The sequence below is a fragment of the Notechis scutatus genome, chromosome 2, assembly GCF_049901735.1.
Source record: "Notechis scutatus isolate UNSWTSFEM ecotype Mainland chromosome 2, rNotScu1.2, whole genome shotgun sequence".
Lineage (NCBI taxonomy): Eukaryota > Metazoa > Chordata > Lepidosauria > Squamata > Elapidae > Notechis > Notechis scutatus.
In genome coordinates, this window is record NC_142010.1 from 76,072,527 (window position 1) to 76,089,082 (window position 16,556).

The 16,556-nt window shown below is 40.4% G+C and overlaps 1 protein-coding gene across 2 annotated transcripts in view; it reads right to left on the reverse strand.

Annotated features, from left to right (window-relative positions):
- Positions 1–11,151: 11,151 nt before the first annotated feature.
- The window catches only part of NDST1 (N-deacetylase and N-sulfotransferase 1), a 111,221-nt gene continuing 105,816 nt past the window's right edge, over positions 11,152–16,556 (reverse strand). For both annotated transcript variants that reach the window (XR_015747578.1, XM_026686177.2), the window contains exon 15: positions 11,152–15,376. Coding sequence is in view for 1 of the 2 variants with exons in the window: in XM_026686177.2 (XP_026541962.1) it covers positions 15,257–15,376 (120 nt within the window). In the remaining variant the exon portion in view is untranslated. The remainder of the gene's footprint in view (positions 15,377–16,556) is intronic.

Genomic DNA, 16,556 nt, shown 5'->3' on the forward strand with positions numbered 1-16,556 from the left:
TTATCAGCTGGTGCACAAAGAGGGGCAGACCTAAGTTCCTCTCCAGCCAATTCTTTAATAAAACATACCACCAGACACATCACACTCTCAATTCTCTATCATCTGTCTGTCTGTCTGTCATCTATCCATCCATATTTATCTATCTATTTACCATCTGTCATCTATCTATTTATCATCTTGTTCTTTTCTTTTATTTCTATTTTCTTTCTTTTCTCTTTTCTTTTGCTTTCTTGCAGGGTTATCATCATTAGGCTCATCAAGAAACCAAGTATGGAACCCTGATGTCGTATATGTTTAGCTCACTAAGAAGAGAGCCACACTTTCTCCTTTGCTTTCTCACCGGTATGCACCACCCACCGTTTCTTAAGCCAAGCAACAATGAAGTTATCCTCTCACAGTTCATTGCAAATGCACCCTCCATTTATGTTTGAATGCCGGTTTTGGTGTGAAATCATCTTGAGCCCTTCGAAGCAGCACTTTCTTCCAATCTAGTGACAGATTCACTTCTGCCTGGCTAGCACACCTGGCACATTCCCTGCCCACTTGTTCCTTTCTTATTGTTGGCCCTACAGAGGATCAAAGAAGCAACCTGTTCTCTTTGCTTTGATCATCTGAACAACAATGGTACAATTAGGGGGGAAAGAAAGGGCTTGCGCTCGTCTCAAAGAATGATACCTGGGAAAAGAACGTGAAGCCATACATCTGTGCAAACATTTGGGAAAGCAAATGAAAGCCATGAGGACTAGTAAGGAAGGATCCATCCAACAAAAGGAATTGGCAGACCCTGGGAAGCCAGCACATACAAGGTCAAGCCAGTGAGTCCCACTTTCTCATCACAGATGAGAAGGACAAGGACTTGTGGTGGTTGTAGCCTGGATTGAGCACCGGTACAACTCCGTTATCAAACCGTTATAATCCAGATTGGGTTATTTTGAAGTTGGCTTCTGGAACACAAGAGCAATGCAGGAGTAGCATAGTAAACAAGTGCAGGAGACAAGCAGATTAGCATTGGAACATTGACATATCCTTATATATACACACTTACTACTTCATATCTTTGGTGAATATATCTACAAATACCAGCTGGTATTTCTAAACATGCCCACTATTTCTGACCAAAGGTAAAAGTCCTCCCATATTCTGAATTGATTTGAGACATGGGACCTACCCAGGGTAGAGAAAACCGCACAAAGCCCTCTAAGAAACCACTCCATTCCATCTTGTCCCCTTTGGAGGAAAGCTTGTTAAGAAATCGTGCTTATTTTTCTCCAACTTCCCACTCCCCTCCCGAATTCATAACAAATATAGCAATGGGAAGGAGAGAGAGGAAATACGATTTACACAGTTATGAAGACTATGTTGGCAGCATTCCTCCCTAATCAGAAACTGGTTCCGGTACCTCAGACATCAGTCGCAAAAAAAGGAGACAGCTCTGACCAGAGTTAATTGGAGGTATTTCTAATCTCCAGCCATCTCTCTCTCAGATCCTGCAGCACCGGACATGAAAAGAGTCTAGAAGGACCTGAAGGGTTTTGTGCAAAGGGTCCCGGTAATTGAGTTAAAATGGGAAGGGAACCAAGAGGAGTTTCCTGCTACCTCTGGGCTCCTGCAATCCAGGGTGGACATGGCAGACTTTTGCAGATAGCTGCAAAAATGCCATGCCCCCCCCCCCAAAGGATTTTATGCCGCTAGCTTGAATTAAGTCATCCTAGACTGTAACAATTTGAAGGCATATTCCCCTTGGTGCTATAAACCCCTGTCAAGGGCCATTCATCGGAATGGGAGGAATCCAAGTCTAGAATTTTTGGGAAGGCAGCCATGAGAGTTAAATTAGTGCAAAGTCAGTCCTTGTTTTCCATATAAATAGGATCCAATGCGGGGACTTGGGGTGGGGTGAAAGCAGCTTTTGATTTTGGAAGGGAAATACATTTTCACGTGCCCCATCTGCAGCCCTCAGCGGGTCAAGGCAGAAACAGATGGAATGCATTCCTGCTGCCCATGAGGATTAACTCTCTGGTCGTGGAAAAATAAAAACAACCCAGACACTCTCAGAGCCTATTGTTGCTCACAGCCATCAGAATGTTTCATTGTTGGTTTTGCTCTGTTGTGAGTTTTCATTGTGATTTAAACTGTATTTTTCAAAAGCCAAGACGAAGCCCTGAAAGCAAAAGATAATATAAAAATGTAAGGATGCTATATTATGTCTGCATATTTTCAGAGCTTAAGATATTGTTTCCAACTCGGCTCTTTTTTAAAGACATTTTCTGGTTGCTTAAAATTCATTATTCTTGTCGACAAGACTCGTTCCCCCTCCAGTGGTGCAGCTAGGTAATATTCAGAGGTGGTATTCAGCAGGTCCTGACCAGTTCTGGAGAACCAGTAGTGGAATTTTTGAGTAGTTCGGAGAAACGGCAAATACCACCTCTGACTGGCCCCGCCTCCATCTATTCTCTGCCTCCTGAATCGTAGCTAATTGGCTGGGTCTTCTTTTGTTGCCTTACACAGGAAAACAGAGCTGGAAAGCAGGTTATTGGGGTGGGGAGGGAATGGGATTTTGCAATAACCTTCCCCCAGGAGTGGGGAATCAGTGGAGGTTTTACAGATAACAGATAATCAGAGTTGGAAGGGACTTTGTAGGTCATCTAGTCCAACCCCCCGCTCAAGCGGGAGACCCTACACCATTTCTGACAAATGGCAGTCCAATCTCTTCTTGAAAGTCTCAAGTGATGGCGCTCCCACAACTTCCGAGGGCAAGGTGTTCCATTGGTTGATTGTTCTGTCAGAAATTTTCTCCTTATTTCCAGGTTAAGTCTCTCCTTGTTCAGTTTCCATCCATTATTTCTTATCTGGCCTACAGGTGCTTTAGAAAATAGCTTGACCCCTTCCTCCCTGTGGCAGCCCCTCAAATATGGAAGACCGCTATCATGTCTCGCCTGGTCCTTCTCTTTACTAGACTAGCCAAGCCCAGTTCCTGCAACTGTTCATTGTATGTTTTAGTCTCCAGTCCTCTAATCATCCTGGTTGTTCTTCTCTGTACTTTTTCTAGAGTCTCAACATCTTTTTTATAATGTAGTGACCAAAGCTGGATGCAGTACTGTAGGTGTGGTCTTACTAAGGCTTTGTAGAGTGGTATTAGTACCTCACTTGATCTTGATTGTGAAGTTATCTGCTCACAGTTGATTGCAAACGCACTCTCCATTTATGTTTGAATGCCAGTTTTGGTCTGAAACCATCTTGAGACCTTCGAAGCAGCACTTCCCCTGCCACGCCCACCAAGCCACGCCCACAGAACCTGTAGTAAAAAAAATCGAACCCCACCACTGGTAATATTAGATCCTGAACTTCATCTCTATTGCCATAATTGTATTGCTCACCGTTCACCTTTCCTCCTACTAGCTCCCACAAGGAACAACCTGCGATGTTCTATCAGGATTGTACATTGCTATGATTAAAAGGTGGGTGGGTGGGTGGGAAATAACTGTTTGTCAGCCTTCAGAAAGAAAAATGTATGCTGAGTATGCCCTGTAATGGTTTGGAAAGAAACACATATAAGTAGATCTTCCTCTCAGCCTTGGGAAGGAGTACCTATTGGAATTGGACAACTGTACAAAGCCTGCTTAGGAGTACCAGCACCCAGAATTTGACCCTTGGCCACACAGCTTTATTGATCCAGGACATGATGACTTTCCTTTCTGTTTGCATTCAGTGCTCACCAACAGCAGAATTGTTGGAAGGCAACCTGTAAGCCAAAATATGTTGGGGAACACTTAGATCAGGGGTCTCCAACCTTGGTAACTTTAAGACACATGCAGAGGGTTTGCTACTGACCGCCTCCTGCAATCCTGCACTCTCTGTGTGTGTTAAATAGCTGACACGCGGCAATCTGTTATGCTGCACGAAGCAGCTGAGCTTCAAAACCAGGAAATAAAGGTCAGAATGGAGCCAGGAGGGCAGGCAGGTCCAGCAGCTGATCGTCGGAGTGAATTGATTCACTCATAGATGTTCCTTGGAGCTACAGGTTCGGCTGAACCAGGCTGAACCGGTAGAATACCATCCCTGGTGTGGGCTCTTTCTAACTGAAATCAATGTTCTATAAAAATGTAAAATTAGACTCTTTTACACAGAGCTCTGGCAACCTTTCCAACCTGTGCTATGTATTTAAGGAATCGGTGAGACCTAAGATAGGCTTTGGAAGGTTAGACATCTCACTTCTCAGCACTTAGGTACTGTAACCCATCTCTTTTAGACAAAATGGCCATGGAGGGAAATCTCTAGCAGAGGGGAGGCACCATATTTGCAGGAGTCTGGTGACCAGGAGCTGGATTGACTCCATTCCCTGACTGTAACATCAATCACATCATCAATGCTGGATTCTGTCCAGAGCAACAGTTATGGGAAATTGTTTTAAATGCAATAGCTAAAGATGATCTCAGCTGTGGGTTGGGGTGAAATAAAGGAAAGGTCATGAGGTCATATCATATAAAAAATAGTACTGCATTTAAAGTGATAAGAGGATGAACCCATTATGATATTTTGTTGCAGGATCCATTAGTGATGTTCCTTGGCCAATTGGCAGCTTCTAAGATCCCGAAAATAAATTTTGCTTCAGATTAAGTTCTGGAGAAGACCAGAGAAAGACAAGTTAAGTAATCCAAGTTGCTCATTGAAATCACTGCTTTGTGAATAGAACAGGAGGTTTTATTAGAGGAAGGATATCTGTTACACAACAAACAAGGGAAGAAAAAACCAAAACACATTAGCTGAAACTGTATCCCTGTTACAAGATCTGGGAACTCTATTTGTGTCCTTGTCATCTGACCTCTTTGGAGAATACATTCCAGCAGGAACAAGTCACAAGCACCAAAACACTCCAAATGGCTTCCTGGTAGCTGCATAGCAGGAGTTCTGTGGTAAACACAAAGAACCAAATCTGGCATCTGGAGGCACGCTAACTTAGTAGGACTCACTTTGGGGGCGCGTTCTCTGAAGCTGCAATATTAGAAGCCTGTAACTTGCATTGCGCTGTTCTCTCTTTTAAAATGTTGCTGCCAAGTTAGCAGAGAGGTCTATTTTGGTGATGCTGCAAATAGCTTACGAATCCACCCTGTGCTTGCTATATCAGCGTGAAAACTGAAAGATAGGTCAGCTAAAGTTAGATTTCTAGTCCCTATGCAACAACAACAAAAAAAACCACTATGATGACTTAAATGTAGAAATATATAGATTACAATCTGTACAATGCCATAATCCCGCAACTGTCTTTTCTTCATTTATGCCCAATTTTCCAATAAATTCCTTATAGCACTTTGTCTGCTAGCTCTAAATTACCGAAATAGATGGGGGATGCTTTATGTCAGCTTCACCATAGAAGAAAATGAAATCAAAAGCCCCAGCATGCCCAGGGTTCAACCATATTAAAGTCACTACTTATTTACCAATGTGTTCAACGGTGGCATAATCCTAAGATCATGGGAAGTGATTGTTCTGCTGGTGAGGCCACATCTGGACTACAAAAAAGATGTTGAGGAAAGAATGCAAAGAACAACAAAGTTGATTGGATTTGGAGTGTTATGAAGAATACTAAAAGATATGATAAGACTAAAGAAGGGAAGGCTAAGGGGACACATGATAGCAATCTTCCATCAGTTGAAGCTTTGTCATAAGGAAGAAGGTATGGATTTATTTTCTGTAGTGAAAGACAAGAAAAAACAGATGTATTTCAAAGCATAAATAGAATCAATAAGAACAGTGATTTAAAATGTCATACCCGGACAAGAGCTGAGTATTTTTTTTTAATTAGAATCAGAGAATCAGTTCATCTACTCTAAAAAAAAATAACAAACACCAACATTTGCACCCTGTGTTGTTAACACACTTACCAATTCACCTGATTCCTGCTTATGGAGGACAATCCACACTCACATTAACATGCAAGAAATCAATATAGGGGCAAACCTATTTATTCTTTCCTGCTTACTGGCTAAACAAGCTACACAGATACTGCTCTGTGCTGGTTTCTCTCAGATATACAGAAAATCAAACGGGGACATTTTTCCCCCTTACAACATGATTGAGCAGTTTATGATGCATACAGAAAGATTGCATGATATTCATGTATTTGTTGGCTGATATAATTGATGTGCCTCCTATTCTAAATGGTACCTAGCAGTTTTCAATCTCTGATCTGTTTCGCATCAGGAAAAAAAAATCACAATCCTTGGTCAAGATTCCTGAATGATGATTTCCTTTGAGTCAAGCCTCCCACCTTCATTCATTGGTATATACATTGTTTTACAGTATCTCCACGGGCTCAAAACAAACCAATTGAGGTGATGCTATTGATAGACTTGAGGGTGTTCATTATTAATTGTCCTTCTCTCTGTTACTGTTTCTACACAGTATCTCTAGATTTTAATTCAAACAATGGTTTGCCTCAGCAGCTACTCAAAATAAACATATACCAATGGCTGAAATGTGTAAGTAGCCATCATCACAGTTAAATGCCTTCCTAGAGAAAGTAGAATAAATTTACATGCCATTTCTAGCCTCATGAAACAGCAGTAATTCCCTTGCCAGAGCTACTTATCAGTGGTCATCAGTGCATATTTTGTCTCCATTTTCCACAAAAAAGGACAGTGCAAATTAGTTGACCAATATGCTGGACGAATTGGAAAGGCTTATTCGTCAGTTCAATCGCATCTCTGCTTTAAACATACCTTAACTGTTCAGGAGCATAATGTTCCTTCTATAGACTTGGAAAGAATCCCATGATTTCCCCACCTTTGTTGGAGCAGTGTGTGTGACTTGACAGAGCCTTTGGACTCTGTCTTTTCTACCTCACTAATTAGAAAAGCAATCATTTTTCAAGTTGCAATTATTGCTTGTCTCCAAAGTAAGAATATCCTTCCTTTCTTCCTTTGAGCTGGAATAGCAGGGAAATCTGTTAGGTCTGGTGTCAATTCCCGAAACGGCAAGCCACTGGCAAGCCAACTCGGGGTTGCAATTAGGGGAGGTGATATACTCTTGGTGCTGGATATTCAGAACATGACATCTGGAGGATTGTGTTTCTTCTTTGACTAAGCCAGGAATTAGCGGTGAAACAGTGGTATAAGGAACCACTTGTGCCGGCACAGGAGGCATGCTGCGGGTCCTGTCAGCCCAGAGGTGGTATTCAGCAGGTTCTGACCAGTTCTGGAGAACCGGTAGTGGAAATTTTGAGTAGTTTGGAGAACCGGCAAATACCACCTCTGACTGGAGGTTTTACAGTATCCTTCCCCTGCCATGCCCATCAAACCATGCCCACAGAACTGGTAGTAAAAAAATTTGAATCCCACCACTGCGTCAGCCCAATTATTCTGGCTGATGGGGTCCAGGAGAAGGGCCTTCTCTGTTGTTGCTTCTGCCCACTGAAGCAACTTCCACGCCCTCCCCCATGTGAAGTTGGCCCCAACCCATAAGGGCCTAAAGATGTGGTTTCGCTAGTTGGCTTGGGGCCCCAGTGGAGGAACAGCGCAATGGATGTGGTTGATTAACAACAGATCCCAGATCTCTCCCTACTCTGCCACCCCTCCATGTGTCCTTGGTTTTAATGTTCCATTTTAACTTTAAATTTTTTAGCTTATATGGAACTGTAAGTCACCTAGAGTTATAGTAAGATAGGCAGCCAATAAATTTTATAAATAAAATAAAAATACCAGTTTCATGGCATCATCATAATTTTATCACTTTACAAAAAGAAGTAAATCATATGGTTTTTATTAGCTGCTACTGATAAGAATGTATATTATGTCTTATTTACATTTGATTTCTAATTTCCAGTTGACCTCATGCAGGGACAGCCAAAGGGCTGGATGTGGCTCAGAGCTACAAAATGTCCAGGTCTGAAATACTGACATGTTTTTTGTGAAGAAAATTTATGATACTGAATTGTTCTTAAGCCAGCCACAAGCCAATTTTACAATATATTCCCTGTTGCAGTGGAAGAAAATATTTTGTTCTCTCTGCAGAAACCAAGTCACAGAAAGTGTATCCTTGTCAATGATTGCATGTGGAATTCAAGACCTTTAAAAGACACCCTAAATCAGGGCTTATGCAGTGCCTGTACTATAAGTGTCACACTGTAATAAAACTTTTTCTATTACCTCATGATTAAATTTAGATGGAAAATGAGCTTGCGGGTAATATAATTCCTTTCAAGTAGTTGCCTGTATGTATTTTGTATGTGTCTTGTGAGAACATGGAACACCATAAAAATTACCCTCCCCCCAAAAAAAGTAAATACAAAAGCTATCTTATAGCCATTAAGAAGGGAAAATGTTCTCTACAAACTCTTTGATGAAATTTGATTTTCAAAAACAGGCTTCTAACCCATTCCTGCCAAAGATACAATAGTTTGGCTCCTGTGTGTGCCCAGTTTTGATAGCCAAATGTTAAGTCTTGCCCTCAAATAACATTATCTTTCTATATTGTTACCCAATTCGTGGCTCACATGCAAACCTTTAGATTAAGTTTGGGAACTTGAAATTGACTAAGCAAAACTATCAAGCTTGCATTAGTGACAGTTGCTTCCAAGTCAGATGAACATCTTTCACTTCATTTTACTTCCTCTGAATACAAAATGTCAGGTTTTATAAATTGGGAACATATTAATCTGAATTCCCACGAGGGACGAAAAGACCAAATCTTTGTGTGAGGCTCCAGCAGTAGTGAAAACCTGCTAAATCCAAGAACAAAGATGTTGGGAAATCTCCAGAATTAGTGAAGCAGCAGAGCTCCAGCAGAGATGGCCTGAGCTAAAACAAGCAGGCACACATATACTTGGAAGCAGATATCTCACTCTCCTCTAGCCAGGAGGCACTATAAAACCAGAAACATAGGTAATTCTTCTTACAGTCTCATTTAGTGACCGTTCAAAATTACAACGGCACTGAAAAAACTTTATCACATCGCATCCTCATGGTCATATGGTCAAAACTCAGACTCTTGGCAACTGACTCATATTTGTGACGGTTGCAGTGTCCTGGGGTCAATATGATCACCTTTTGTGACCTTCTGACAAGCAGTCAATGGGGAAGCCAGATTCACTTAACAGCGTCACTAACTTAACAGCTGCAGAGATTCACTTACAGCCGTGGCCAGAAAGGTTGGAAACTGGGGCAAAATTTGCTTAACGATTGTCTCCACAGAAATTTGGGGCCCAACTGTGGTTGTTAAATCGAGGACTGCCTGTACACTTTTTCGTATTGGTTGCTAGAATGTTATCTCTTCTCCAGTAAAAGTAGCTGTTGGTATCATCATGAGCAGATCCATCTAATTCTTCTCACACCCTTCAACTATCCAATTGCTATAACCAGCCTCAGCGTGTTAGCTGTACCATGCACATATAAACTTCATTGCCCTTCCTGATCCAATGATTTGAGACATTCAATGTTCTGTTTCCTTTACCAGCCACATCCATGACCTGCAGCAACCACAATCCAGGTCTTCGTATCTACTCCAAGTGATGAACTACTCCTACTTTGCTAATATTTGGATCTTTGAATATGAGGGGCCTTCATGGTATTGTCCTCACTGGAGAGAAGCCTCAGATCCAAGTAAAAGTCAGTTGATATGTAGAATAACAATATCTACATTACCTGAATGCTGATGAAATGCAATAGGGAGTGCAATGATGCCATTTATGTGTTCTTGGCTGCTATAATTATCTGGCTAAAAGCACTGCAACCACGCAGGGAATCATTTCACTCAGAACAATTTCTACACTCCAGACAAAAGCTAAAGCCAATCAGCTTTATTTCAATCAGTTTTTCATGTCTCCAAAAATGAAGACAAATGCAACTATTGTAGGAACTTCATTTTTATTTGCCATTTGCCAAGATGCTGCCACCTTCTGGGAAATCACCTTGTTATCAGGGAATACATTGATGTTGGTGCCATCACATTTCTTTTTCTTTCCAGTTTATATCTGAAATTTGATCTGCAGAGGATTTCTTCCCAAAGTTTTTTAAGAGGGTTATCTTAAAATTCATGGTTATTTTGTGTAAATGGTCTTCACAAAATGACGGTTTATGATCTGTCACAAATATATTTAGAACCACACATTCCAAACCACTGGTCAAACCAAACCAGTCATCAAACCAACCCAAATAAAAGCCAAATGCAGTACAGACCCCAAAGATGGAAAAATGGTGAGTTACCTAATTCTTTCATTGATTGGGAATCATTTGGGCCATTATATTCCCCGAGACAAGTTTCTTTATGGAGGCCTCCTGATGCCTTTATGGAGATTTCCATGTTATTGTTTGGCAACAATACATGAAAGTTTGCCCCTTATTTTATTCTAGTAGAATTCTTTAGTTTCCTTATTTAGTCTGCAGCACAATGACTTCCCTCTGAGTACTAGTCAAGCGTTCTACAAATTGGCCAAACCAGCCTCAATCCCAGTGCTAAGTGTTGCCACCTGGCAAAGGTTTCTAGTGGTTTTAGGGTTAAATAAATCATGAAATCTTGAATTCCAAGGAAGCAAATCTGAACTAAGAAATTCAGTGTTCTTACATATTTGGCATCATGTAAATGGCAGACAAACCCAATTCAATGAATAGGATTATTCCTTTGTTTATTTGGTTTGCATTGTTATGCAACTCATACATATTTAAAAGATTAACTACTGCCATGGTAAAATGCTAGGATACCATATTTTGGCCTTAAATAGAGCACAGATGAATTGTGTGTGTGTCTATCCAGTCCCAAACATGAGCATGTAAACTATCAAACTCTTGTTTGTGGTCAGAGAAGGCTTTTAAACAACAGATGACAGAACTCTCTCATTGTGTAACTAAGCCATTTTTGCGGAGGGAGGTTGCTCAGAGTCATATTTGCTGACCTTGAGACAGGTGCCGGAAAGAAAAACTAAATTGGTACAAAACTCTAAATTGTAAAAATAAAATTGAGTAGCAACTTCTAGAATAGTTTTGGGATTGTCCCAAGATTCTGGCAAGGGACTACATCAAGTTTGGGAACTTCAGCTTGTTAGTTCTATTTCAACCCTAACAGACTTTTTTTTTAAAAAAAATAAATTGATTTTAATTTTAATATCAATATAAAAGAATCAGAGAAAATCTACAGATATACCAAAATAAAAAGGCCACAAAATTAACTAAAAACAGACAACCCCTTTTATTAGCAGTTAGTTCACCAGGACATTACATTAGTGACACAGTTTTCTGAACCCAAAATGAGTTCAAGTACAGATTAAAAATACGGGAGACTTTTAAAAATATTCCCTCCCTTTTCCTCCCTCCCACCATGACAAAATAACCCCTACCCTTCCCAATGGGAAAACATACAGAATCTCATGCAAACATGACAAAAGGAATTCCCAGAGTTCTTCCTTTAAAAAAAAACCCAAATAAAAAACAAAAGTGTCCTTCAAATTCAGATTTTACTTAAGTCCTCTGTTAAGTCCAGAGACAGTGGTGTTTTCCAACTATTGCTGACCAACTAAGTGAAAAGGCAAATGTTTGCTCCTCTCTCTAGTGCACATTAAATCACACCAGCATTTGGGAGCTTTTGGGGATACATACTTTTGTTATGCACAACCTAATTTTAATTCTTTTCTGCATGTCTCGCTTTTGGCAGCATCCTACACTATGTAGACTGCTATTTTGAAAAACCAAACGTTAAACATTGTACATCAATTTGTTATTTAAGACTGGGATAATCATAATATTCACAATGAAAACAACCTTTTAGGTAGCAGCTACCATTGCTTCTGTGGACTGCTTTAAAACAACTTCCTGAGGGCCATCATACAGATAGGCAAGACTGTATTTTCACATTATCAAATGCTTAACTTGGTAGTTTGATTCAGGGATCCTGGTGCACAAAGGATGTACAGAGAAACTGCACTCATCAACAGGAGTGAAGGGGGGTGGGTTGTAAATCCCTTGTTCTGAAGTTGATTTTATCCACAAAGGGCAAAGGAAAATATATTGTTTTGCAGATTATAATTTCAGAGTTTTGTTTTTTCATTTCTGCATTGACGTCTACTCAGAAATCTGAAGCCGTAGCAAAATCAACCCAGTACTGGAGCAAGCTTACCATTTCTAATGAATGACCCATATCCCAAATGGACCAATGCAGTCTTTTCATTACCATATTTCAGTGGTCAATTTTTTCTTGATGCTGTGCCTGTTTTACAATGGTTTGGAAAGGACACTGTGTCTTATTTCATAAGGCTGCAGATATCAGATGCCAAAGTCTTGTCATTCCAAGTCTTGTTACTGCATCTTTTCTGCCAATAGCCTCCTTTGACATCCGTGTTTTTCAAACGTGGCGGTGTTTAAAATGCGTGGACTTCCAACTCCCAGAATTCCCCCAGCCAGCCAAGACCGCTGGATGATTTGCAGCAGGAGGGCAAGCTAGATTTGCCAATAGATGCAACTCTGCCTCCTGCCCACCCCCAGCCATATTTATTCTACCTTAAACGATAAATGTCCATCTAATTAGGGGTACTGGGAAGCTTGGGACTCTTTTAACTTTTCAGCACTCTTTGCTTTTAAGTACAGCAAATCTTTTCATACAGAAGGCTGCACGTAAAATACTGCATTAAGAGCGTTCACAAGATAATGTCATCTTCCCACATTTGGTCTTACGCAGGCTTCTGTCTCGAACGTACATTCATTACTGGCATAGCTGCCTAAACAAACGGGACAACAAACATAATGAAGATGAAAAGGAGTAATCAACTCAGAGAAGAACAATGGTAAGAACTATAAAGAGGGATTGAAAGAATTCATAGTATTAAGATCTAAGATTTTAAGATTTAGTCTTTAAATCTGAAAACATGTCACGCAGAGACGTGTTATCTCCAATGCAAGACTGCAGGATGCAAAAGAATGGATTAAGGTACCGAAAGGCAAGGTCTGATTATTAGAGGGGAAAACAACTTCCTCCTAATATTCAGAGGAATTTGAATTTCAGTGGAAAAAATTATTTTACTGGTTATCTTCAAGTAGAGGTGAGGCAAGGCAGTCAGCTACTGGACAGGTTTCAGTTTAGATTGCTGCACTAAATAGTTATACACTCAATGGCCTAAAGCTCTCTGCAGCTTTTACTCCATTTTACTCAAATTTTACTCTAGAGTCTATGATGATTTCATGATCCACTAGATGGTGCTCACACACAGGATCAATGGAAACAAATGTGTTGAAGCTATAGCTAGACTGTTTTGCCAGCAATTATAGGCAGTCTAAGATCTAAGTTAAGAAGAAACCTTTTTTTGCTTCTTGCCTTTTGTCCAAATGTTCATTCATGGAACTGGTGCTAGTATGATTACAGCTTTAATGAAAACCAAAACAAGATGACTGGTCGAGCAAATCACCTCCAATAATTAGAAACATTTAAGCAAAACAGGAAGGTATTTGGGAGAAGGGGGCAGAAACCTACCTCCAGATGGAAAAAGCTTGAAAATCTTTTTGATAACCTACTGTTGAATTTATAGTAAATGTTTCCATTAGCAATACTAACAATTTTTTAAAATATCATAACAACTCTCCAACTTTGAATCGAGCAGTAGTCAGACCAGTCGATACTCCAGTGCCTTTAATTCCTCCACTGAGGAATTAAAACGGCTTTTCAAAAGTCTTTGACTCTTGTCATGACCTTTGTTTTCCCAGCCCGCTCTGGACTGCAAGTTTAACATGTCTTTCCTATGACACATCCAATATGTAGCAGGACAGGACAGAATAAGCCAAATGGGGGGGAATGGGTTCTATTTACCTTGTTAATGTAGCTCGAAACACAGACAGCAATGGCCAAGTGTGTATATGTGTGTGTGCATGCATGAATACACAATACTATTAGCAGCATATTTATAAATTCCATACATACACATATACACACAAAGGAATTTAGTAAACTAGAATAAATGGGTTATTGGAAAGTCTCAGTCACAGCTCAATAAGACACATTGGACAGGAGGAAATAATTGAAAAAATGGACAGCCACAGGATTATCCTAAAATGATTCTAACAGAAACAGACATTGTGATGACAAATCAACCAAACCCATGGGGCATTTTTCTCTATCCTCTATAATAGCAAAAGGGTGGGAAAATAAGAACCTAATACTTGGGAATACCAACTCTAATATGTATCCCCTATCCCACTCCAAAATGTTCAAAAAGAAAACTACTAAAATACTGCTCATTCAATACTCATGAAGATCAATTCTCTTAAGTCGTATTTAGGATGACCATTAGAGCAAAGTTTACACATAATGCTAGAATGTCATCCTTTTTCAAACAGGCAGGACATGTGCACCAGAAATAAAAAAAAATATTGGATTCAATTACTGAATCTTAAATCACATCTCACATAATTGTAGGTTGAAACCAGAGACAGGGCTATAAGAAGGACACAAATTAAAATATCTCTTTGGAGCAAATTATCTTGCCAACATTGTCAGATGACTATGTTGCTCACTCTTGATCATTCCACCCCTTTCCCAATATATTTGTAAATAAGAAGACAGAAAAAAATCGATCTGGGATAATCTAAATATTGCCAATACCAAAGTCCTCCAAAGTCTTCCATATAAAAACCGAGCATCTGCTTTAACCAAGATCTCTGTTCCAGAACACTATCTCAGTCCTATCTCAGTCTGAGCCCAAATTGCATAATTAGGTCCATGCTTGGAGCATGGCCTCCCTCTGGCTCCATGGTCATATTATCAATCAAGTTCTTTTGCAAACCCATACACGTGCAGGACTATTCTTGATCCCTGGTGAATTCTTGATCCACACGTGTTTCATCTATCCAAAGAGAAGGAGTCATTTTGTTTTAATACTATTCCAGATATTGGAAATAACGTGTGAGGAAAACTCAGATCTTTATTAATCTTCTTCACCAAAAACTGGCATTATAGCCAAGGAGGCACACCTCAATACTTTCAGTAAAGCTGGGGTCTCGAGCAATCTGGCAGAAACAGATGTAATAGTCCTGGCTTGGCCCTGAGCCACTGCTTGTACATCAATTCCAGTAGTTCTTCAGATGGCTGCTTTCTTCCAAGCTTCCAGGTTCGATCATATGGACAGTTTCCCACTTTTCCTCAAGCATCTTGAACGGATATTGCTCAAAATGCTTCTTCTCTGTAGAATATCTCACATCTTATTACGTCCTGTTGGCTTGGAGTAGAGGTTTGAGATCCTCCCCATGGATCCATTCTACTATTGCTTAATACAAGAGATAAGAAGTGGCTATCTAGTGTTCTGGAGTTCTTCCCGCAGCCAAGTTGGCAGTGTCTGGCCAATTTTATACAGTAGCTTGGATAACTCTATGTTGTGGTCCCTATAATAATCTCTCAAGAATGCTCTGGACTGCATGAGGAAGAAAGAAAAGAACAAAGAAACATAATTAAATGCTATGATTAAATACAAGATGGTGTTAAAGAGGATAGAGAACCGTGAAATGCATGAATTATTGTGTTTCTCCAAAAATATGACCTACTTAGAAAGTAATTCCTACCTTGGTTTTTACAAGTGTGCCCAATATAAGCCCTACTTTTGAAATAAGCCCTAATTAAGACCTCGCCCATTCCAGGATGCATGGGTAAAAATTAACCTAGGGTGAGGATGGGTGTGTGTGTGGAGCTGCTCTACTACTTACTTTCTGATAGTTGCAGCCAATCCTCGCACATCTCGGCCCATTTCTTTTGCTGTAGCCAGCAAAGCTTTCCTGAAGGCCTCTCCAGCTGATAACAGAGTTCCGGATTGGCTAGAGAGGCCTTCAGGAAAGCCTTGGTTTTTTTGCCAGCCAAAGAAGTTCCTGAAGGCCTCTGAGAAGTCCGGGGGGGTGATGTATGCAAGTGAGGTGAGTCAGTGGATGACACACACACACTGCCAAAATAAGACCTGGTATCTTTTTGAAGCCACAGGAGACATCTCCACTAGCTGCCAACCAGGGCTATCCTTACAGGAACCACAACAGAGTGCAGCAAGGGTAACTTCACTGCTCTGAAAGCTGCAGAACGCAATATATTAATGTTATCATAGCTTTTTCTCTAAAATAAGTGGTTGTATTATAATTCACAAAAATGTCGGTAGCTCTGAAATGGAAGTTACTATCCAATCTGAAGACTGAGGAAACACTATATGGCAAGTATGAGTATATACCTGAGGGTATCTGAACATTCTACTTGTTTATTTCGGTGGTGGTTGTTCTCCAGGCCCTCTGCCTTAAATGTTGCCATCTGATGGGAACTCTTGGTGGCTGCCCCAACCCTTTGGAACAGCCTCCCACCTGAGATTTGATAGATCTCTATCCTTACATTTCCAGCGGGATATGAAAACCTGGCTCTTCGCCCAAGCATAGGATGGGGAGGGGTTGAGCTGCAAGGAAAATTGGTCTGATGTCTGGGAGAAGAGTAGTTTTGCTTTTAACCATGTTTTATCGGTGGTTATCAATTGACTAGGGTCATGGTATGAGATAAGCAACCATCTAAGTCCTGTAAGTAAATAAGTAAAAGTTCAAACAGAATCAAGGCAGGCACCTGAATCA